Genomic DNA, 25,770 nt, shown 5'->3' with positions numbered 1-25,770 from the left:
TTCTCATTGTATATCATTCATACATCACTTTAAATGTTTACCAATACATTATCTGCTACAGCAATTTCTTCTGCATGTGTGAAATTGAGACCATTGTTCCACGTGGAAAATAACCTTCTATGTTTATTTGGATAAAAGGTTCTGAAACCCCACTGTCTTTAAGTATTTACTACTATGTGGGACAGTTTTTGTAAGTGATATTTCTAGTGTTTTTAAATCATCATGTTATAGTTTTTTAAATATTTAGGGAACTATCATAAATCACCTAAAGGTTAAATACAGTAACCTTTTTACATCAATAGATCGCTGCGCTCCACTGCACTCGAGGCTGCTTCCGGTTTCTCTCAGGTTTGCTTCGCTTTTGCTTTTCATGTGGAGATGTAAGGTCTTGGGGGGGGGGGGGTCTTTTCCATTTTGCCATTTACTCGTTAGACTCTGTGCTTGTCAGATGGTGCAGTATTCCTACGAGAAGCCACGGTTACCAGAGACTGCAAAGCCTGCCTGTAAGGTCACTGAGAACAAGCCCACTACTTGAGGATTGGCATCGAACGCTTCTGCAAAGGCCAAGCTTGTGTTACTTATGCCAGGTGTAGGTCATGCAGTTTACACTTTGTGCGAAGTTCTTGCCGGGCATCACATCTTCATGCAATGATCTTGTACCTTCGCCTTTGTCAAATATTTGGGCACTGAGTGGAATTCTTAGGGGCCTGGTCTGGCAGCTTAAGTGGGTCATGAGTACCTGACCCCGGATCAAGGTCGGAGGCCTGCTACCGCTCAAAGGGCAGTGTGCAGACAAGCAAGCAGCGACCTCAGTATTTTTTTTTTCTTCTTATCTTACTTCGCGTTTCCACCCATCTCGGAGACCAATCTCGACATCTCCTCCTGCAGGGCAGCTTCCCAGCTAGCCCCTGGCCTGATTCAAAGGCTGGTGGGCGTGTTCCCTGCCCGAGGGCATGTTTTGGACCTGGCCAAGGCTGAGGAATCCTAGCTGCTGTATAAAGAGACCAGCAGCGGGCCGAGCAGCACAGACTTTGCTAAGGACAGCTCCCTCCAGTCCGCCACTGTGTTCAGCACCACTCACTGTACTGGAAAGATGGCACCGGTTACCGGCAAGAAGGCCAAAAAAGTGAGTATGCAAGGAGCCCGAGGGCGTTCTCAATATACCATCAGCTGGGCACCCCCAATGTCAGCACGCGCAGAGGTGTGCTTGGAGCCTGGGTGCTTGGAGCCTGGCTGTGGCCCAGCATCCTCCTAGTTGGCAGCCTTAGGTCAGAGGGGACACCCAGAACTTTTGTCTGACCCGGGGCTTCTCCTACATAGTGCATTCTACATGGTCTCTGGCTCTCCTGCACTCCGGACTACACTTTGGACCATGTTGTACCCTGAATCTGTGGGGCGATTGCCTTCTAGACACAAGGCACCCTCGTAGCCACTTCAGATGTCAGGGCGCCCGCTTCAGCCCATCTGACTCAACCCTTTCTGAGTGCAGCACCCTAAAGACCAGAGAAATATCCCAGAGAAGTTGCTCAGGGACCCAGGAGTGCAATTTCCCACAGGGGGAGGTGGCCCTGGCTGGTAGCTTGCCGGGTATTGGTGCAGGATGGGCAGGCAGCTGCAGAGCACGTCTGACTGACTGCCTTACAGTTCCTGGCTTGTGCCACCTCTCACCCAGCACCACGCTAGCGCCACCAGGAGGATAGGACTGTGGGGAGTGTTATAGGTTTCAACTACCACAGAAAAATGCCTCACACGAGTCCCCAAAATACAGTTTCAGAAACGAAAAGTAGAATGATTCTAAGAAACTGAGGAAAGGTTGCTCAAAGAATTCTAAAAAACAAAATGCCTGCTGGACCCAGGAGCTCAGACCAAATCTGACCTTCTTCTGTGTTAGGGAATGGAGGGATGGACCCGGAAGAGGTAATATACTTGGCTCTGATGTCAAGCCCAGCCACACAAGGCCCCAAGAGGTGGTTGGAAGACTGATGGAGCTGGCTGACTACCACCCTCAGTACTCACTCCCCTGCTGGGAAACCACCTGGGTGTGCCCAGTTTGTAAAGGGACAAATACCAATTCAAGAGACATGACATCCATGGAGGAAGAAAGCTAATCCTGTTAAAATTTAAACACTGTGCCCCAGAGGTAGAAAGCATGTGGGCAGTGTGGGAAGGGTATGTGATTCAAGTAAGGTTTGAATTACTGCCAGTCAATAGATTTACACAATGATGTCCCTTCATAGTGAAGACTGCAAAGATGGCTCATCTTACACACACACACACACACACACACACACACACACACACACACACAAACCTGTTTGGTCCCAGTTGTAAAACCATAGATCCTAATCCACTTCCCAAACTCAAGCTTACAAATGTCACCAGCCTCTCTACTAGGGTCTGATGGGGCATGGATGAAATCCCAGCACTCAGGAGAAAGAGGCAAGAGGATGGGAGTTCAAGACCAGCCTAGGTGATACAGTGCTACATTGTGAAAAAAAAAAAAAAAAAAAAAAAAAGCTGATGTTACATAATTCTTTTAATAATTTTCACACACACACACACACACACACAACCTAAGCTTTGATAGCACATCCCACTGTTTAATTTATAAACAAAAAAAACCCTCTGAGATCTAGGGAATTAAAAACGAGTAGAATCTAAGTGTGTGCTGACATAATCACTCCACAACATCAGGCCTATTTCCAAAGATCGGATTCTTGGCTGTGCTAAAATGTTGTGTGCTAAATCTTGAAATCATGTTCAATGAGATTGTTAGCTGCCACTATGTCACTAGTTATTCCCACTGGAAGTGAGTCATAGCTTATTTATGGGACCATTGTTTGTGTGATATGTATTTATGTTATAGATGATATATAGCTATATATCACTATCACATGCATATATTTGTTAATTTATATATATATATGTATATATATGTTTAATTTTAATGTAGTCATGATATATATTTGGATTTCAAAATTCACACGAGCAATTCTGTATCTTTAGAGTTGTTTATTAACTCACAGACTTCCAGGCTTGGCAGCAGAGAGCATACATCCTCATGGGATTTCCAGTTCCACGGTGAAGATGTCAATGGGTTCTCTCTGGGCACGGGCAATCATAACGGTGTGGGGTGGGGCTGTGAAGGAGGAGAGTTAAAATGAAGGAGGCTCTACAGAGACACAGAGGAATTTTACTGCTAAAGCCTGTGGTCCCTCATACTGTTTATGTAGCCTGTGTTTTTTGTTTTTGTTTTTTGTTTGTTTGTTGGTTGGTTGGTTGGGTTTTTTTTTTTTTTTTTTTTTTTTTTGTTTTTTTTTTTTTGTTTTTCGAGACAGGGTTTCTCTGTGTAGTCCTGGCTGTCCTGGAACTCACTCTGTAGACCAGGCTAGCCTCGAACTCAGAAATCCGCCTGCCTCTGCCTCCGGAGTGCTGGGATTAAAGGCGTGCGCCACCACTGCCCGGCTGTAGCCTGTGTTCTCTTCTAAAGATCCACTAGTCTAGGAAGAAAATGTGAGACCTACAGCATGCATACTCCAAAGTGTCCCCCAGAATTATTCTCTCTCTTTTTCAGAGCTGTCTCGCCCTCCCCCACCTCTATTTGAAATCAAATCTAAAATCCACTTAAGGATGAGAGAGTCATTAGGACCTTGAATAAATTATGCAGAGACTCCGGGCTTTAATTTCCCATTTCTAAAATCAGAGACAGAGAGAGAGAGAGAACTTGAAAATCCAGTATGTTTAATTTAAAGTTCGTGATTCTTAGAAACTGCAGAAACAGTTGTACTAGTAAATTACTTTCGATTCTATAAAAACCCCTTTCCAATTCACAATTCAAAATTCCTCTCTCGCACCTGAGCACAGTGGCAATCGTTCTGCAGCACTAAAATGGAGTAGCTGTGGAGAGCGGCTGGAAGTCATCTGGTGAATGCTGTGCCTGATCTTGACACGGGGTACAGGGTGTACATTCTTACAAACTCCTGGGTGGGTGCATGACAGATCTGTTATGGCCGAGCGTGCCAAGAACGGAAGCCCGTAAGTGATTTGGCCACCTCTGTTCTATCGTGTACCAGGTGGCTCACGGCTTCTTAGTCTTCAAAATACCATACAGCATTCTATGCTACCCCAGACTCTGACAGTGCTAAACCTCTCTCTAGGTTATTGATAGAGTAAGAATACCAACTGTTGCCCTTTAAGAACATGTGCCACCCATGATGCATCTCAGAGGTAGACTGCTTGCCTAGAGTGTAAAAGATCCCGGGCTAATTTTCCAGCACTTCTAAAAGAGGAAAAGGATGTGGTTCATCAGAGTGGCCATAGTGACAACATACCATGCATTTTATAAGGAACCAGAGGAAAAGAATCTAATGATAAACAATTAAGGAATCTGAAGTCCTAATTGCTCTAATTTGCTCATTATTCGATGTATATGTGAGCTGAATTATTCCATTATGTATACATGAAAAAATATGTGCTCTTTTTTTTTTTTTTTTTTTTTTTTTTTTTTTTTATTTTACTTCGGTTATAACCCAGTGCCTCAAGCATGCTAGGCAAGTGCTTTTCCACTGTGCTCTACCAGGCAATAATTTACCCTGTGTACTGAGACACCTAGGCTCTGCACATACCCACAAACCTAGCACATACACATGAATGTGCCAGTTTCTAGTGGCTGTGCATTCTACCATCAGTTAATGTATAAAATATATATGTACATTTCTGATGTTGATGCAAAAACACATCACTTCAAAGGGATGAGGCAGTTTATTCAGGAGCCACTCTGAGCGATTAGGGAGGGCTCAGGAACCAAATTCAGGTCACTCCAAATTCCATGTTCCTATGTCATAACAGTTTGGTGATACCATCAGACAGCATTCGTAGTCTTTTTTTGCTGGTTGGAAACCAGGGGTCTGTGGAACATTCCAGAGGATTTAACCTATTGGTCACAAAGATGTACAGAGGAAGACTATGAGCCACTGGGGTTCAAACACGTCCTGAGATTGGCTCTGGGTTTGCAACATCTCAACCTCTCCCCATCACTGAAGCTCCGATCAGCCAATCAGCCTCACGGGAGGTGGAAACTTTCACTCACACCAAGGGTTCTAAAGAAATTATACTTCTCAAGAATATACTTGCAAAATCACTAAAAATAGGACTAGTCTTTGAAACTCAACTCCTTTCTCTCCCTCGTCTGTAAATCAGGGGATCTTAGAACGCTTAAATGCTGGAGAAGTTGTGATTGGAGATGGAGGATTTGTCTTTTCCCTGGAAAAGAGGGGCTATGTAAAGGCTGGACCCTGGACCCCGGAAGCTGCTGTGGAGCACCCTGAGGCAGGTGGGTGTGCGCTCCGTTCTAAAGTATGATCATGTGTGCGGTGTCAAATGAACTGTGAGAGTAAACTATGAGATGGATTCATGTCTGCAATGTTTTCCATCCCTGGTGTTGGCCCTGGGCACTGCCAACCCTCAGTACAAAGACTTCCTTCTACGGTGGGCAGATAGCAAGCTCCTTTGACATTCTCTTCCTGTCTTTCTGCTCCTTCTCTGTAATTCTCCACTCCCCCATCTCATCCAGACTCTCCATCCTTTGTTCTAACCAGCTTAGTCTCCAATTACGGTCCTCCACGTGTCTGTCCTTCTCTCAGACACTTTAGGATCTGTGGTATCACATTCCGTCCCTCCACTGTATATTTGATAACTAGTCCAGTTCACCCTGCTGTAGCCCAGGCCTACTTGCAGTCAGGAATCTACCTGCTCTATACATATCCCATGCACCACATTCCCAAAACACCTAACAAAGGCACCTCCTTCCAAGCAGAGGTCTTTGCAGATTCTCAAGCAAGAGGGAAGTATTTCTCTCTCTCTTTTTTTTTTTTTTAAAAAAAAAAAAAAAAAAAAGGAGGATCTGGGACTGGAGAAATGTCTCTGTTGAAAACAGGCTTGCTCCTCAAGCAAGAAGACCTGAATTCCATCCCCCTCCACACACACACAGCCCACATTAAAAAGCTGGATACCTGTAATTCAAACACTGGAGAGGCAGAGATGGGAGGATCCCTGGGCTTGCTGTCTAGCCTGTCTAGCGGAGTCAGTGAGCTTCAGGTTCAATGAGATACCCTGTCTCAAAAAACAAGGTAAAAGGCAAGTGAGAAATACACTCCATGTCAACCTCTGGAGCGTGCATACTCGCACACACACCCACACGCCGCTTGTACGCATGCACGCACGCACGCACGCACGCACGCACGCAGGCACATAGAGGAATTCTAATACTTCAGCCCAGAGCATGCTGGGAGGGATCTGGGTTCTGAGAGTTCTTAGGTGAATCTACTCATATGTTTCACCCCGTCTGGAGGTAATCAGTGCCCCAACTTCAGCAGAGCAGGCCTGTCTGGTTGATCATCAGGCCTTTGGGAGCTTGGCTTCTGTGTAATTTTGTCCAGAGCCAAATCCTCAGCTCTTTCTGCTTTCTAGATGCAGGAGATGTGCCTGTACCCAAGCCTTCCTAGACGTCCTGGCTTCCACACTCTGCCTTAACTGGGGACAATTTACCCTTAGTCTCTCATTATCTCCCTCTGCTCTGTTGATGGTACCCAACAGTAGATATAACATGGCCCCAAACCCCATGCATTCATCTGAGAAACTGGCCCCATTAACGCTCTCCCTTGCAGAGGCAGCCACCACAGTTCACCATAGGTGAACATTTTAACTGTGTCACCTTGAGAGCATGACAGGAGCCATCAGTGGGGGAGGGTGGGGCACTCATTCCTGGCGTGGGAACGCTCAGTGTTCTTATCATAATTGTGTTGCTTTGAGCTGGTTTGGGCACCAAGCATGTGCTCTGGCTTACTCCTCTGAGAGGTGCATGCTTTTCAAGAATGAACAGAAACTCCACGACACTGAACCATTTGGTCTACTCTTTTCTGCCACAGACTGAAATACCATACGGTGTCTGACTCTGCCAGCACCCCTCTATCAGGCTCAGTTGACTCGGCCTGAGTCAGAAAAGACAGATCTGTAACACATCTTTCCTGGACCACTCTTACAGGATGGTGGCTATGTTTGCCTTTTGGGGGAAATAAATAAATAAATAAATAAATAAGACATTGATGCTGAGGGCTGGGGATATAGCCAAGTGTTAGAATACTTGCTTGACATACCCAAGGGCCTGAGTTCAATCCTTCCCACTGTGCAAAAAGAAAAGAACAAAATACTTGTGTTCTCTGAAAGGAGGGGTGATTGGTTGTGCACATATTTTATGCACATAAAACTGTGTCTACAGGTAATTTTTTTTGTAAGTTTGACTGAGCGGTAGCCAGAAGTGACAGAGGCCCTGAAGAGCTTTCCTGCAAGCTGGACTCGATCTGAAATATTTCTTGTGAGCAGAGCAAGACCTGAATTTTTAGTGCTGGAAGGAGATTGAGAAAGGAGTGGATGCTGTTAGCATGCCCCCCCCCCCATGATCCCATGCAAACCATATGAAGATCAAATGTGGGTGTGGCTTCTAGAAACATGAGGACTGCAGAAGGCTCCTTCTATAGTGCTGCATGTCACACAGTACCCCCATTGGGCCCTAAACTGCCCCCTTAGTCAAATGCATTGATGCTCCGGCCCAGCCCCGATACTGGGGATTGAACTCAGGGCCTCACACATGCTAGGCTTGGGCTTTAGTACTAAGTCACTTCTTCAGCCCAAGATTAAGTTTTCTTTATTTGTTTAGTTTTGAGATGGAGCCTAGGCTGGCCTGAAATTCAGGATCCTTCTCTTGAGCCTCCTGTTGGGATTACAGAACCCACAACACCCAAACCTCATTTTATCTTTTTTTTTAAATTATATGTGTGTGTGTGTGTGTGTGTGTGTGTGTGTGTGTGTGTGTGTGTGTGTTGTAGCTGTCTTCAGACACACCAAAAGAAGGTATCAGATCCCATTGTAGATGGTTGTGAGCCACCATGTGGTTGCTGGGAATTGAACTCAGGACCTCTGGAAGAGCAGTCAGTGCTCTTAACCACTGAGTCATCTCTCCAGACCCCCGCCCCTTTTTAACATCAATATATATGACTACTGACACTAATATTTTGGTGTTAGTTCAGGCCACATTTGGCTCCCGAGTGATATTTCTGCCAACTTACACTCGAGTCACTGGAGAATTGTCTTTGAATTTGTAGAACAGTTCTCAATCTGTGGGTCTTGACCCCTTTGGGAGGTCAAATGGCCCTTTCAGAGGGGTCACCTGACACCATTGAAAAACACGGATATTTACATTGTGATTCATAAAAGTAGCAACAAAAACAATTTTATGGTCGGGGTCACCACATCATGAGGAACTGTACATGAAGGTCGCAGCAAGAGAAAGGTTGAGAACTGTTGTTGTAGAATGTGCTTTGGGAATTCCAAAAACTTGGATTTCTCACCTGGGCAGTGGTGGCGCACGCCTTTAATCCCAGCACTTGGGAGGCAGAGGCAGGTGGATTTCTGTGAGTTCTGGGCTGGCATAGTAAATTCTAGGACTGCATAGTAAGATCGGGAGAGAAAAAGAGAGAAAGAGAGAGAGAATGAAAAAAAAAAAACAAATTAGTTTAAAGTAAAGCAATATCACCAGTTATTTTTGGATCGTTGCCCCCTAGGAAAATTCTATGAAAAGACAGACTTTCTGTTGTAGCATGTGTATGTGCACACAGGTCTCCTCTTCTGGATGTTTCCTGGGCCTTTTGGAAATCCACCCATAGATGACCTTGGTGGACTTTCGGATTATAAACCATGCCACCCTAGTGCCTGGGATCCCAGTCTGCACTCCTAAACCCACCCTAAGACTCCTCCCCACCCCCAACAGCTCTGTGTTTGTTTGATAGGCAGGACCTCCCCATGAGTTGTTTTATTTGATGCCTGTGCTAATTAAAACGAGCTTTAAAGCTTAGTGGTGTGTTTTAAGCTTCTTTCCCACTGAGAGCTAAGGTTTCCATGATTAAAAGAGACGAAAAATCATGAAAGGACTGCACTGCCTTCAAGCCTGGGAAGGTATTTTCTAAAATACAGAAGCTTTTTCCCCCCTTGCCTGTCCATCCATTTAAAAACAAAAACACTGGCTTCTGTCTGAGTTCTAGGCACTCCACAGAAGCATAGGTACAGCTCAGCCTTCGCCTTTATTTCCAGCATCCCAGCTACTTTCCAGGTCTCTGACATAACTGCCCTGGACTGGGATTTATAGGCCTCTGACATTTCAGCACACATTGCAGAGCTTGCCAGGATTGCTGGTTCCTTCCTTTGCCTGGCTAATTCCCCTGAAAAAACAAACACCAAGTTTCTCATTTTATAAGATGAGTGTTTCCATCTGTCTTAGCGTGTGACAGTTCTCAGCAAAGGCTGAAAATAAGAACCAATCAGGGAACTTCAAAAGGGCAAAAACAGAAGACAAAAAGTGATGCCTGAATCCCAGCCCAAGCGAGCTAGGATATCTGTGGGGTCTACCCACCCTCAAATCCATCATTTCTGGAAAAGCAGGCAGGGGACTTGATGAGCACCATAGGGCTGGAGGCAAAACTTCAGAGCTGAGTGTTGCTCTTTCAGTGACAATATGGGAAGCGCACACTTCTTTCACAGTCATGAGGGCTTAATGTTGGAAACAGTGTTCCAATTCTTATTTTATTGAACATATTCTCTCTCTCTCTCTCTCATTCTCTCACTCTCATTCTCTCACTTTCCCTCTCTCTCTCATTCTCTCTCTCTCTCACTTTCTCTCTCTCATTCTCTCTCTCACTTTTCCTCTCTCTCTCTTTCTCTCTCTCTCTCTCTCTCTCTCTCATTCTCTCTCTCTCACTTTCTCTCTCTCATTCTCTCTCACTTTCTCTCTCTCTCTCTCTCTCTCTCTCTCTCTCTCTCTCTCTCTCTCTCTCTCTAATTTATTAATTATATATGTGAAGTGAAGAGGTATCCTGGGAGGCCAGGAGAGGTCATCAGAATCCCTGGAACAAAGTGACAAGTGATTGTAACTTCCTGGTATGGGTTCTGGGAATCACACACAGGTCCTTTGTAAGGTCAGCTAGTGTTCATAACCACTGACCTATCAACACCCAGAGTTATCTTTAGATGCTGGAGTATACTCATTTACCACTGTAATCCCAGTACTTGAGAAACAGAGGCAGGAGGATCAGTTGGAGGCCATCTTTGGCTACATAACAAGTCTGAGGATAGCTTAGCTTACAAGCAACCTACCTGTCTTAGTTATTTTTTTTTTTTATTACTGTGACAAAATGCCACGATCAAGGCAGCTTATAAAAGAAAGTGTTTAATTAGGCTTCCGATTTCAGAGGGTTAGAGTCCATGCCGGCAGAGGGAAGGCATGGTGGCAGGTAAGCTGGAGCGGCAGCTGGGGGCTCACATATCATAAGGAGGAGGCAAAGTGAACTCCCACTCCCTTCAACAACGCCACACTTCTCAACCCTTCCTGAGCAGTTCCACTGACTGGAAATCAGGTATTCAAACATGAGACTGTGGGGGACATTCTCAGTCAAACTGCCACAAGACCCTTTCTCAATAAAACAAGCAAACAGAAACCTCTTTCAAAAAAACGCTAGGTTAAGAGGGGAAATGGGGGAGGATTGTAGGAGGGGGTTACTGGGAGCTGGGCAGGGAGCAGGATGTAAAGTGAATAAGTTTAAAAAATAAAAAACAAACAAACAAACAAACAAAAAACCACTGGGTTAGTCCCAGCTACCACCTTAGATCCAGAGCATGATCTGTGGGTACCAGGCTGGTAGGCCATTTGTCCTCAGCTCTAAGCTGCCCTTTCCAACTGTATCTCCTGCCACTTCTCCAACATCTCTTCAACATCTTTGTGTTTGCTGAGGCTGTCCCACTACAGGGACTGCTCTTCCTCACCTCTGCCCAGTGAGAACCGGGAATTCTTTAACTTGCAGCCCAATGACTTCTCGTCCCATGGTAGAGAGCATCTCACGCAGGGCCCATCCACACACACATCGAGTTGGTCAGGTATCCTTGCGTGGATCGTGAGTTTTCCCAAGGACAAGACACCAGATTGTGCCCCCTCCTGCTAGTGCCTTCCAGAGTGAACAAACTAAATCAAGAACATGGGGGCAAATACAACACCATGAGCCTTCTCCTCTCTAACTACCCAGCTGTGTCAGGTTTGAGGAAGGTTCCAGGAGACCCAGATTTTCTCCTCCTCAGACCCAGATATGCAAATGACGAGCAGCTGGACCAGCCTTTTGGTGTTTGTTAACCCCCAAGCCTCTTGACAATGTTGCAGTTTGGTGAATGAGTGAAATCATAGCTTTGCTTGTGCACTCTCTCAGTTCGCCAGCTTCATCGGGAGTTCCTCAGAGCTGGATCAAACGTCATGCAGACCTTCACTTTCTATGCAAGTGAAGACAAGCTGGAAAACAGAGGAAACTACGTGGCGGAGAAGATTTCTGTGAGTACCGCCCACCAAGGCTTGTGAAGGGCATCACAGACACTTCACCACCCAAGTTCCCACAGAAGAAAGCTGCAGCTTTGTTCTTTTACCAGAATAAGAGACATGGGACTTGGGTTTGAGGGGCACTCTTTAACAGGAACAGGAATGCATCGGTGAAACAGATTAAAGACGGGTACCAGCGAGTCCTGTCTGCTCTTACATTGCTAAGCAAAGTGGCATCTTTGCAAGCCCATACATCTCCCTACGTTTTTGAGAGAAGCTCTTATTATGCAGCTCGGCTGACCTGGAACTCACTGAGATCTGCCTGCCTCTGCCTCCCAAGTGCTGGCGCCAAAGGCATGCAGAGTACAGGGGCAGCAAGCCAAACAATTCAGCTGCAGTACGCTCCTACCATTGCCAATCACTTGCCCATCAAGGCTGAGGTTATGTCATATCTAAAATGGACTAGGAATTCTAAAATTCCATGTCTAAATGATCTGTGGTGCTGGGTGTTCTCGGGTTTTGTTTGTTTGTTTTGTTTGGGGGATTGGGGATGGTAGTAGGTTTACTTTGCTTTGGTTTTGTTTTGTTTTGGTTTTTGGTTTTTCGAGACAGGGTTTCTCTGTGTAGCCCTGGCTGTCCTGGAACTCACTCTGTAGACCAGGCTGGCCTCGAACTCAGAAATCCACCTGCCTCTGCCTCCCAAATGCTGGGATTAAAGGCGGGCGCCACCACCACCTGGCTTTTGCTTTGTTTTTTAAAGATGGCTTTTTGTTGTTGTTGTTGTTTGCAATGTTAAGGGTAGAACTCAGTACCTCACACATGCTAAGCAAGAGCCCTCCCCACAAGCTACACCCCAGACCAGGCAGGCTTGTTGGCCCCCTGTATGCTCCTAGCCACTCAAGAGACTGAGGTAAGAGGATCCTTGAGCCCAGGAGTTAAAGGCAACAAAAATGAGACCATCTCAGCACAAAGACAAGCTGGCCTGGGTTGTGCATGCTGTGATCTCAGCACCTGGGTGATGAAGGCAGGAGAATCTGGAGTTTAAGTACAGCCTGGACTAAATGAGATTCCACTTCAAAACAAACACAAACAGAAACGCCATCCTCCAGGCTAGCTCAATCTTAAATGTCTAAAGGATTAGCATGCTCCTTACCAGGCCGGCATTTATCATGGGAGCAGTGCACAGAAGTCATGGGTTTGGTCATCATCCTAACTGAATTTTAGTTTTATTAGTTGTAAAAGCTATTGTCCCTTGTCACCGAAATTATTTGCTGGGTACTGATCTAAGTGCAAGTTGGTACCAGAGAATTCCAGATTAGTCTTTTTCGTGTAGAAACCATTATCCTCTCACAGATTTTTGGCAACATGCTGTGGCCTAGACATTACTCCTGCACTTGTTGCTTTCATGGTAGGTGTGTGGTTTTACCCACTGCTAGACTTGATCAACCATTGAGCCACATAACCCTTGCTTCCTGGGATAAAAACAATGTCTTTAAAAACACAGTTGAGAGGCGGGCATGTAACTAATAATTTGCTTTTCCAATGTTATGTGTAAATTTAGACATGTCCCCCACCTACTCACTTTAGGGGCAGAAGGTCAACGAAGCTGCTTGTGACATTGCACGGCAAGTGGCTGAAGAAGGAGATGCTTTGGTTGCAGGAGGCGTGAGCCAGACACCCTCATACCTTAGCTGCAAGAGCGAGATGGAAGTTAAAAAGATATTTCACCAACAGCTAGAGGTCTTCATGAAGAAGAATGTGGACTTCCTCATTGCAGAGGTGAGCACGAAGGATCCATTCATCAGAACCCTTACTCTCAGGAGGCCAACATAGGGTCTCAACAAGGAGCAACAATATCTATTTAGCTTTGCAGATCTTTTTCTATCTAAGACTTCTGCAAACTCTGACTCAGCTCACCTAACACAGCAGTTTTCTTTTTTTTCTTTTTTTTTGGTTTTTCGAGACAGGGTTTCTCTGTGTAGTCCTGGCTGTCCTGGAACTCACTCTGTAGACCAGGCTGGCCTCGAACTCAGAAATCCACCTGCCTCTGCCTCCCAAGTGCTGGGATCAAAGGCATGCACCACCACCGCCCGGCTAACACAGCAGTTTTCAAACCTTTGTCTTCTTCTATTCACACTAAGAAACTGTCGCTTCCTTCTATTCTGTGTCAAAAAATGCTTAGAAACTGAGTTATTACTATCCAGTTCCTCAAATAATAATAGGATGGTATTCTTATCACTTTGTGGAAACTATGGTGAACAGTGTTCTGCCCTTCACTTATTTCAGTATTTCGAACATGTTGAAGAAGCCGTTTGGGCGGTGGAAGCCTTAAAAACCTCCGGCAAGCCTGTAGCGGCTACCATGTGCATCGGGCCTGAGGGAGATCTGCATGGCGTGTCCCCGGGAGAGTGTGCAGTGCGTCTGGTGAAAGCAGGTAATGATAGATTTCCTTCAGTTTGCCACTGGTGAAGTGTTTAAAATAACACAAAGGAAGCACACACTGTTCCTGGAATCAATACGTATTCTGGTAAACACCAAGAAAAAGATACATAGAAAAAAAACCACAAATTTATTTTGTAAACATGTGGAGGGATATACATGTTCATGCGTGTGAATGGGAGGGGTATGTGTAGCATCTGCGTGCACATGTGGAGGTCTGGGGTAAACATCTGGTGTCTCCCTCTAGCTATCACCTGATTCCTTAGGACAGGGTCCCACTTAGCCGTCTCCCTATAAATGTATGTTTTTAAGGAAGAGTAAAATATCATTCTTGAATCCCCAAGCCACATCTGCACGGCCGCCTTTTGACAGGGTAGTTAGACGTATGCTAGAGGCTTAATGCTTAGAAACAAGAATGCTTGGGTAAGGCAACAGAAATGTTAGGAGAAATTGTGTTTTATTTAAACACGTCTCAAGTCGAGGCTCTTTAAACATTAATAACTTCAAAGTTAGTTGTCTCTTTGCCAAAGGTTTCCCTTTCTCATAGCGGCTAGCTTGCTTGGCTTCATGTAATTGGTATAATAAATCAAAAGAAACTTTGATATGAAATACTGACCACCTAATATATCTTTTTATCCAATTTCTGCTCCTAACATTGGGCTTCATTTCAATTAGGGGAAAGTCAGAGGCTGTTTTCTAAACTGTTGCATTTTAAATCCAAGTTATAACTCAGTGTCAGAGGAGGAGGGGACGCACTCAGTGAACTAGAGACACTTTGGCCATTTGTTTAATTTATGGTTCTTACCCACCTCTTGATTTTCCATAAAAAAAAGTCTTTTTCATACTTGCCATTAACAGTAACAAATATTTGTATTTAGGAGAAAATTGTATAATTCTAATTTTTATGGGAACTGTACAATGAGAGGGGATAAGTTATCTTCAAGATTAGTGGGGAGCCCATCATTTGCTGTGGTAATTGGTAGGTGGGCTGGGCCCACAGGTAACTCTTTCCCATCATCCTGCTGGCCTTTTGTATCCTGTGCTCCAGGATACAAAAAGTCTTCATAAGTAGCCTCATTTACATCACTTATCTGTTTAAAATCACACTCACTAGATTAAACATCCATGAAGGTAAAGACTGGGTCTACTTGGCTCAGCCTTGAGCATTCTGTCTCTAGAACAGTGCACATCACAGATCCTTAATACCGTAACCTGTCTAATAGGCCGAGTCCATCTTCTGATGCTTAACCTGAATTCTACCTCCATGAATCTGATGTGAGCATCCCTGGCCTCTAAAACAAACATATCACTTTATAGTTACACTTCTCACGTGGAATATCTTCAGGTGGCATTTTTCCATCTGTAAGATTGTTGATGGGTCAGATGTATTTAGATGACGCCACACTAAACTTACTCGTGCATGGATCGCCACTGTAGACTTAGCAGAGTCTTTGGTATGTTTTTGTATCTTGTTATACAAGAAGGAGATGTGAAAAATAGCCACTACCAGCATAATTCATCATAAAACCTTATTTCATGGGCCTGAGCTAAAATGTAAAGTCTGTGATGTCAGAGATCAAATCCTATTTCTATTTCCTCTTACAGGGAACCTTACGTCTATCACGTATCTAATAAATAGCCAATATCTAATGAACTAATCAGTAGAATTACAATTAAGCAAAGAAAAAGGAGCTATGGGTGCTCCACATTCAAAATCAAAGTCAAAAGGTCAAGATCCAGATGCGAATGGGTGTGGTCTACACCTGTAACCCTCCATGCTGAAGCAGGGGGATTGATTATGGTTTGAGATCAGCCTGGACTACAGGGAGAGACTTAGTCCCACAACAACTCCAAGTGATGTTATTAGCTAAATGGAGGTAGGATCTCTCTCACAGAACCTGAAGTCTATCAGGTTAGGCAGATGGCCAGCCAGCTGCTGGGATTGGCCTGTCTCCATCACACCTAGACAGACACCTAGTGCCGTGCTCATAGGCTTGCAAGGTAATGCCAGCAGGTTGGCACCATCTTCCCCAACCCTTTACTGAAAGTTCTTAAGTTCAAAAAGAAGAAAGAGCAGCACTATTTGGGAATCCCTCATTTTGAGAGGGTGGAACTGTTAGCAGCATCCTGTCCTTCCAAATCTACTGGATGACAAAACTTCTAAAACCAGACCTAATGACTGTCACAATTGGTTATCCTGGTTCCAGACACAGTTAAGGACATAATGACTGCAAATATCTTTTTTTTTTTTAATGAGACATCTAAAACATATTTTGTCTCATTAGATCAAACACCACAACAACACATTTCAGAAGAACACATGAAGGTGACAGCTCTGTGCAGTTCTGGTCTGGGAGGCTGACACACATTTTATCCACATGATAAAATTATGAGCATTTTATCCACATGATTGATAGGTGTTAAAAAGATTAGTCACCTCAAGTTAGAGGAGTTTTTTGAGAATCTTTTTTTTTCTTTCTTTCTTTCTTTCTTTCTTTCTTTTCTTTTCTTTTTTTTTTTTTTTTTTTTTGTTTTTCGAGACAGGGTATAGCCTTGTATCGCCTTGTATATCCCTGTATAGCCCTTGGCTGACCTGAAACTCACTCTGTAGAGCAGGCTGGCCTCGACCTCAGAAATCCACCTGCCTCTGCCTCCCAAGTGCTGGGATTAAAGGCGTGCGCCACCACCGCCTGGCGAATCTTTTTTTTTTTTTTCAAACCACTAATCCTAGTCACAATTTTTTTTTTTCAATAACAGATTAAAAACAAACAAACAAAAAACCCAACCTTCCCTAAATGACTTTCTGCTGCTGTGCCCACGAAACCTTTGTGAACTTATTAGACATGCCTGGTGAGAGGGCACATTTATTCTGGGCTCAGACGACCAGCATAATATTAAACACAGGGCCAATCTAGCCGGTAGGAGCGTTGAAAAATCATAGTGCTTGCCACATAATGCCACACAATGAAAAACTGACTGCTGAAACTTAGAGGAGGGAAAAAAGCCTCTAATAATTTAAAAAAAAAAAAAAAAAAAAAGATGGACAGTGCAATGTGCTTAAGTGACACTTCAATTATACCAGACTCTTCCAAACACTTTTGTCAGAAAACATTTCCTGGCTGCTCTGAACCGTTCTTCCTCACAATGACAGGGGGTCTGCGAAGACCAAACGCTGTCGTTCAATTCTCGCTGAGTACAAGCTTCCGATGGAGACAGGATCGTGGAACCTGCCAGAATCTGGTGTCTCCGCCACACTAACACGCCCCCTCATTTCCAGGCGCCTCCATTGTCGGTGTGAACTGCCACTTCGACCCCAGCATCAGCTTGCAGACTGTGAAGCTCATGAAGGAGGGTTTGGAGGCTGCTCGGTTGAAAGCTTACTTGATGAGCCAGCCCCTGGCCTACCACACCCCTGACTGTGGCAAACAGGGATTTATTGATCTCCCAGAATTCCCCTTTGGTAAGACAGACCTTTTTATAAATTGTCTCAATATCTTTGCTTGAGAAACTTCAAATGAATTTATATAGCCAGAGAGATTTTGTCGTGGGAGAAAAATACCTGTGCATGTCATCTCTTGTCCCCTAGTTTCTGTCCCTGCAGCCAAAACTCCTTTTATTAGGCAGTGGAAGGACAAATAGAACCACTAAGGGGACAACAACCATGAATTTAAGTGTGAAACCAGAGGGGACAACCAGTGACTCCTGCCTTAGAGGTGATGAAAAGCTGTCCTCTGTGGTGTGTGTGGTGGGTAGAGAGCTCTTCCTGGTGTGACCTTAGGAAATATTCTTTCATCCCTATTTTTTATTATTTTAATCACAAAAATAAGCTTAAATTAATTACTTCCAAAGCCCTACTCCCTCTTAAGAATTTTTATGTTAATTATGTGTGCATGTGTGTGTGTATGTGTGTATATACACATGTGTGTTTATGTGTATTCATGTATTTACATGTGGAGACCAGAGGAGGGCATCAAATATCCTGCTGTCTCACTTTCTACCTTTCTTAAAGTTTTTTTTTTTTTAAGATTTATTTATTTCATTTATATGAGTACACTGTAGCTGTCTTCAGACACACCAGAAGAGGGCATCAGATCCCATTACAGATGGTTGTGAACCACTATGTGGTTGCTGGGAATTGAACTCAGGGCCTCTGGAAGAACAGTCAATGTTCTTAACCACTGAGCCATATCTCCAGTCCAAAGATTTACTTTTAATTATATGTGTGTGTGTGTGTGTGTGTGTGTGTGTGTGTGTGTGTGTGTACACTCATATATGTGCACGTGCGTGCACGCACGCACGCACATTTGGAGCTGAAGCTATAGACTGTTATTTGTGAGCTGCCCAACATGGTCCCAACCCAGGTCCTCATGCCTGAGCAACAAGTGATCTTATTCATTTAGCTATCTCTCCAGCCCTTTGTTTTTCAAATATTTTTTTTTACATAAAAAGAACTCAGATATAACATTATTTATTCCAGGATTGGAACCCAGGGTTGCCACCAGGTGGGATATTCAAAAATACGCCAGAGAGGCCTACAACCTGGGGGTCAGGTACATCGGCGGCTGCTGCGGATTCGAGCCCTACCACATCAGGGCGATCGCAGAGGAGCTGGCCCCAGAAAGGGGGTTTTTGCCACCAGCTTCAGAAAAACATGGCAGCTGGGGAAGTGGTTTGGACATGCACACCAAACCCTGGATCAGAGCGAGGTCAGTACCTCCCAACTCCTGATGTGTCTCCAGTTCCACATGAGGCCACCAAAGGCCCCTTTCCGTTGCCTGTGTGAAGAGGATGGTCCAGCTCCTCCGCCACAGTTTCCCCCAGAGCTGTTTATCAAGCATCTTCCCAGATGACTTATGGAGAAGGTTTAAGACAGATTGCAATTTAAATAGCAAGCAAGCGTGAGTCTGTGTGCCAGTAAGACGCCGACCACGTGGTGTCCACTAATGCTGAATTTTAAAGAGTGAAGCTGGGCATGGTGGCATGTGCCTTAAATCCCAACAGTAGGGAAGTGGGGATAGGCAGATCTCTGAGTTCAAGGCCAGCCTGATCTACCGAGTGAGTTCCAGGACAGCCACGGCTACACAGAGAAACCCTGTCTAAACAAACAAACAAACAAACAAAAAGAGCTGAGTATAACTCAGGCCTGGGGCAGTTAATGGGAGAGTGGTTTCATGATACATATCAAAGTTTGAGAAATTAGCTCCCAGAGGCATTTTAAAAAATCAGAAATTGAGTATAGCTTTGTATTAATAATTTATATTAATGCTAAGAGTTTTTGCATCACAATTTTCAGAGCTGGGAATGAGGTCATGGTATGACAGGCAAGATCTCTCCTCATATCTCACATTCCAATAGGGAGATGAACAAGGGAATAAGTCTGGAACTGGGCTAGGCACCAACAATTGGGAGCCTCTGATCTCTGGCTTCGAGGGTCACCTCTGATTTCTGGGTTTTTGAAGGGTCTCACGGGGAGTAATGGCTCAGAAAATCAATGCTTGGCATGATGTTCCACACTTGTAATTCCAGCACAGAGTGGGTGGGAAGGAGAAAACAAGAGAGTTCAAGGCCAGCCTCAGCTATGTAGTGAGTTTGAGTCCAGCATGGTCTACATGGGACATAGACTTAGAATAAGAAGGAAAAAGCCACGGGAGAAAGATAAAGTCATTATACTACACTGTGACAGCCTGTGAGAAGTGAAGAAATGACTCTGTCAACTAGGACAATGTCTTAGAAAAGGCATTCTTGAAGGATGGGAGCCCCAGTCCCCAAAGAGTTAACCCAAAAGACAGAGAAATAAACAAGGAACTTCAAATGACACGGTAAGTTCCGTACAGAGAGATGTGCAGCAGCTCGGGCTCTGAGTTCATGGTCCACGGCAGCACAAGGCAGAAGGGGGCTCGTGAAGAAAGCCTTCGGAAGCTGCGGCCAGAGCTCAAGTCTGAAGGATGAGTTACACTGCCAGACAAAAGGCAGCCTGATGGGAGGCACTAAGAGGTGGGGGGGGGGGGGGGGGGGGGACAGGGAGGGAGGGAGGGAAAGAAGGAGGGGGGGAAGGAGGGGCATATGTCTGAGAGTGGAGACAATTTCATAGAAAGCAGACACCAGGACTAGCAGGGGTAGGTCCACTATCATCAGTGTGCTCGCTGGTGTGTGACGTCATTCCCAAGGTGATGGGGAGCTTGGGGCAAGGTGAGGTTTTCAGGAGTCTAGCAAATGTAATAGCTAGTGTAGATGCTTTCTAAATGGGCCACCAGACCGGATGAGGCCTGAAGCAGGAAACCATGACAGTAGAACAAAGGATGGAGGCAACATCCAGCCATGGGGGGCGGGGGGGGGGGGGAGGCAGCTTGTCTCCAGACAAGTTCAGATGTGGGTGCAGGGAGAGAGTGGCAGAAGAACAGAAGGGGTGGGTGCAATCAATGTATGTCAGTCACACACACACACACACACACACACACACACACACACACACACACACGAGAGCACCACAGGGAAGCACACGATTCCCACAACTAATACATCTCTGTGTAGTCCTGGCTGTCCTGAAACTCACTCTGTAGACCAGGCTGGCCTCAACTCACAGATCTCTGCCGGCCTCTGCCTCCCAAGGGCTGAGATTAAAAGTGTGCACCACCACCACCCAGCTAATACAAGATTTTAAAATGTGATCTGGACACTAGGACAGAAAGGTTGTATATACTAGATAGAAGATATCCTGATTCTACATTTTAGGCTTTAAGTCTCTATGGTTGGGTTCAAAAAAGACCTAAAGGTTTAAGTGGTGAAATGCCTCAGTCTGGACTGACAGGCACATATTCATAGCCAGACTTTCTGAGACTCATAAAGGCTCTGAGGGTGTTCTGGGGATCCTGGTGTTTGCTGTGGATGTATTGTGGATCCAGATGTGTGTTTTGTTTCCACAGGGCCAGAAAGGAATACTGGCAGAATCTCCGAATAGCTTCTGGCAGGCCATACAACCCTTCGATGTCCAAGCCAGATGCTTGGGGAGTGACCAAAGGGACAGCTGAGCTGATGCAGCAGAAGGAGGCCACGAGTGAGCAGCAGCTGAGAGAGCTCTTCGAAAAACAAAAATTCAAATCTGCACAGTAGCCACGGGGCAATGGTTTGGAGCAAATTCTTCCATGCCTGGGCCACAGCATGTACCCGGGAGGGAAAAGTGGCTAGAAGTGAGTGTTTATGTTAAGGCCAGCTTACACCTATGACTAGCACTAGTTAGACAAAATAGAATCACAAATAGTGTTTTACACTTACAAAACGATGTTTCAGAAATGTACTTAGAAGCAAAGAAAGGAAAAGTCCACAGTAAATCAAAACAGATTTCCTAAGTACCTGCCATGTAACAGGCATACAGAAGTCACTGCAGCAAAGAGAAAGTCACCTGGATGTCAATCCCACTTCAGGTAGGCTAGGACACAGACCACCATAAGTGACATAGTAACTACTCAGGGACCGTATCATAAATGACACAGCAACCAACTTTATCTAAGATGCTTCTGGCAGTGACTCCCAAGATCTTTTGAGCATGACCCTTAGATAGAAGCATTATATGCACCAGCCCTGCAAAACTTAACATATAACCACAAGGAAGAAATAACGAATCAATTCTGGAATTTTCTGTTCTGTCTGCTTAGGTTCTATCTCATTAATAAAATCATGCTGGTTGAAAACCTTCAAGATAATTATTTTGTGGCCCATTAATGGTCTTGATTATTGCTGTGGCAATTTTTTTGTTGTTGTTGTTTTTTGTTTTTCAAGACAGGGTTTCTCTCTGTAGCCCTGGCTGTCCTGGAACTCACTCTGTAGACCAGGCTGGCCTCGAACTCAGAAATCCACCTGCCTCTGCCTCCCAAGTGCTGGGACTAAAGGCGTGCGCCACCACTGCCCGGCTGGCAAATGTATTCTTATAGGAAATTAGTCATATAGGACTAGTTGTTAAATATTCAGACCACGGAGTCCCGTTCTGAGAATCCCAGCGTTCTCTCTGTTCCCAGACTCACTCTGACCACGAGACACATAGGCATGCTGGGAGGCTGGGGGAGGGATGACAGGAGTAGAAGGTTACCCTCTTTATGCTGCTCAAAACTGGACCCACTCAAGTGCTTCGGTGAACCAGCTAGGTGTGAAGCAGTGGGCTTATCACTTTGGTAGCTTAAAAACAAACAAACATAATACATACATACATACATACATACATACATACATACATGTAGCTGAGTGTGGTGGTTATATTTGGCAGGGTTTTTTAGAGCAGTGGTGTTGTGTGTAATTTTAGAAACATGCTTGCTCCGGCTAGGCTCTGGGGCTAGCCATCTAGTCAGCCTCTAAGGCCAGCTAACACTTTCCCGAGATCCCAGCTATGCTCCGAGAACAGCCTCTGCCTGTATGGCTGAGAGCACCCCCATTCCTCCTTGCCCCATGCCAGCAAAGGCTGTTTCACCCACCTCCCTTTAGCCCCAGGAAGGAAAACACTAGAGACTTTTATATTTTAAAACTGACCAGATAACTCAAAGGCTGGGCAAAGAGTATCCTGCCCCAGCCTCCTTGGCCTCTGCAGCTGCCTGTGGATGCTACAAACTATCTGTGCCCCGAGAGACATAAGCGTCTGCAGCTTTCTATCCGCTCCACAGCCTGGTCCGAATCTCCAATCTTCTCCGTCCCCTTCTCTTCCTGTCTGGCCTGGAAATCTCACCTTATCCTTTGCCCAGCGATTGGCTTCTGCCATCTTTATCGACCCAATCAAGAGACAATCAGGGAACCTCCGCCTGCACAGTGGTTCTCAATCTGTGGGTCATGATCCTTTTGGAGATAGAATGATCCTTTCACTGGGGTTGCATATTAGATAGCCTGCATACCGGATATTTACATTACAACTCATAACAGTACCAAAATTACAGTTATGAAGTAGCAACAAAATAATTTTATAGTTAGGGGTCACCACAACAGGGTCACCACAACAGGAACTGTATTCAAGGAATACACACAGCATTAGGAAGGTTGAGAACCACTGGATGAGAACGGAATAGAATGAATCTGTATTTATTAAGAGGGGTTTTATTAAAGTGGTCAATGATTTATTGCAGTGACTTATGGGCTGTGGCCTAGCTAGTTCAACAATGCCTGTCTCCCAACAAAAAGTCCACAAGGCTGAACATCTCATCTGATCTTCAACACACATTAGAATCCTAAAGAACTAGGTTCTACCCTGGAAGGAATGACTCCAGTGAACCTGTCGATGAAAGTGAGGACAAACAAGCCAAAAGCAAACGCTTCCCTCTCCTATGCCCTTTTATATAGACGTCTACAGGAATGTACTGTCCATATTTAGGGTGGGCCTTGCGACCTCAAATGATTTAGGATGGGTTTTCCCCACTTCAAATGACTCAATCAAAAAAGTCCTTCACAGGTGTGCCCAGCTGCTTGGGTTTTAGTTGGTTCCAGGTGTAAAGTTGGCAACTAAGATTAGTCATCACGGTGGCTTACACTTTTATTCACAGCACTCAAGGTGCAGAGATTGTGAGTTCAAGACCAGCCTGGTCCCTTTATCAAGTTCCAAGCCAGCTAGGACTACATAGTGAGACACTGTCTTAAAAAAATTAAGTAAATAAAAAGAAATTAAAAGACAGGGCTGGAGAGCTGGCTCAGTGGTTAATAGCATGCACTTCTCTTCCAGAGGACTGAACTTACCAATTGTGTAGGCAGCTGTAAGGCCATCTACCAGACCATGAATAGCTTTATCAGGGGCCATATACTTAAAGAAAACTGATTCTCCTACAGAAGGCATCCATTGCTGATATCTCTTCAGTTAGGGATGGGACTTCGTGAGTCCCTCCCACACTCATGCTAGGATGTTCGGCTGGATTGATCTTGTGCAGGTCTTCCACACACATGATCACAACTACTGTAAGAGAATGTGTGCCATCACCTGTTGTGTCCAGAAATCACTGCTGTGCTAACTAGTTTTATGTGAACATGCTACAAGCTAGTCATTTGGGAAGACTGAACCTTGACTGAGAAAGTGCCCCCACCATAATGGCCTTCGGGCAAGACCGAGGGGCATTTTCTTAATTGATTATTGATGTGGGAAGGCCCAGCCCATTGTATGTGGTGCCAATCCTGGACAGGTGGTCTTGGGACATATAAGAAAGAAAACTGAGCAAGCCAGTAAGTAGTTGTTCTTGTATCAGCTTCTGCATCAGTTCCTGCCTCTAGGTTCCTGCCTTGAGTTCCTGTCCAGACTTACAAGGATGAAGGACTACAAGCTGAAGGATGAAATAAACCCTTTGCTTTCCTGATTGCTTTTGAGCACAGCCTTTTATCACAGCAACAGAAATACTAACTAAGACACACTGCTTCCTGGCAGTCAGCCACTCCCTCTAGTTGTTACAATCTTTCCACATCCTCTTGCCTGATGCCTGGGCCTTAGGGAAAAGCAGCAAGTGAGATACATGTTTTGAACTGCAACTGGATACTCCACAGTCCAACCAGAAAGTGATTGGTTACCTGTGTGTGTGTGTGTGTGTGTGTGTGTGTGTGTGTGTGTGGTGGGTGGGTGGGTGGGTTTGGGGGTGTGGAGGGGAATACCTGACCTTGCCAGGCTAGTTTGTTACTGTAGTTCAACATTGTAACCTTTGCCAGCTATTAAAAGGAACAGCTGTCTTTTGTAGGCTCCTGCTTTGGCCCCACACCTAACTGCATCCTGGCAAAGTAGTGGCAGGGATACAGGAGACGCTGGGAGGGAGTGGGGACGGATTTAATTAAAATACACTATATATGCCTGTACAATTTTCAGACAATAAAAAAGACAAACAAGAGACATGAGACTGTTTTGATTATCCTTGACTCGTTGTGGCTCTGCAAGTCTAGTCCGCTACAAAATCTCTACACTTCAATTTCTCCAGCTATAAAAAAATTGCAGCACCATTTACTTCATTGGAATGTTAGAATATTAAAACAGACTGTATGTGTGGAGGGGAAAAAAAAAAAACTTGTAGGATTTTCTAGCAGTTGATCCCCTGCAACCAGAATACAGACCTAATGCATCGTGAGCCCAACCTGGTTTTCTTTGCCAACTGCTATCTTCTCTCTCTCTTAAATTCAGTATTTTTCCATCTTAGATGATAGAAAGGCTACTGGACTTCCAGTTGTCTTACTCTGAAAAATGTATTTCCCTTTAATATCCTTTCCAGAACTTTATTACAGCACAAAATATTATAGCCTTTCATCATTCTTACATCCTTTGATTTAAAAAATGTCATCAGAAGGAACGGCTATAGTTAAACTATTCTTGAACTGTATATCAACACTGTCTCCTAGTGGTGGGCTTCTCCATTTGACTCTTAAAAAAAATAAAAATAAAAATCCGGCCTCTCCTCTAAGCACATACAGCTTTCAGAACTCTTGTTCATTAAAAGGGAAGGCTCATTTAATGCCTAAGAGTTTGAGTTAAGTAGATGTTTCTTTTCAGTAAAGTTTTTTTTTTTAAGTGGAACCAGAACCCACGGTAGCTTAGACATCAAAGTCCAAACGCTCCCTTTTAAGGGCAGAAAGCTACGGCGAGATGCCAAGCCAGGACGCACTCCTTGCTGGGCTAAGGCTGCCAAGGAGGATGGGGTGGCTAACTTAGCCTCTTAGGAGGGTGGAACCTGAACAGTTGGTTCCCAAAGCTAAGGAGACATACTCGACCCGGGGACATAAAAATCCTTGGAGTTACTCTGATTCGGCATAAACTGAATAGACTTTTTCAGATTATGGCCTGGCATTTCTTCAAACTTCAGCAAAAACACATTTGCACAGAACTGACAAGCAAACGCAGCCGCACGCAAAGGGAATGAAACCTGGACTGAAACAAATCAAAAACTTCAGTTCCCAACGTTTCCAGATGGGGGCAGCAGCTCGCCAACAGG

General features: G+C 44.8%; 1 protein-coding gene across 1 annotated transcript; it reads left to right on the top strand.

Moving 5' to 3' along the window:
* Positions 1 to 890: 890 nt before the first annotated feature.
* Bhmt (betaine--homocysteine S-methyltransferase) lies at positions 891 to 21,546 on the top strand. The gene is made up of 8 exons (XM_076927156.1): positions 891 to 1,126; positions 5,200 to 5,332; positions 11,304 to 11,422; positions 12,995 to 13,186; positions 13,694 to 13,841; positions 17,124 to 17,306; positions 18,324 to 18,552; positions 20,770 to 21,546. Exons 1-8 carry the CDS (start codon positions 1,094 to 1,096, stop codon positions 20,954 to 20,956), a joined length of 1,224 nt encoding a protein of 407 aa, XP_076783271.1. The 5' UTR covers positions 891 to 1,093; the 3' UTR covers positions 20,957 to 21,546.
* The last annotated feature ends 4,224 nt before the right edge of the window (positions 21,547 to 25,770 follow it).

The sequence above is a fragment of the Arvicanthis niloticus genome, chromosome 29, assembly GCF_011762505.2.
Source record: "Arvicanthis niloticus isolate mArvNil1 chromosome 29, mArvNil1.pat.X, whole genome shotgun sequence".
NCBI classification, from domain to species: domain Eukaryota; kingdom Metazoa; phylum Chordata; class Mammalia; order Rodentia; family Muridae; genus Arvicanthis; species Arvicanthis niloticus.
The sequence above is the reverse complement of the archived record's forward strand: the minus strand, read 5'-3'. Positions and strand labels throughout refer to the sequence as shown.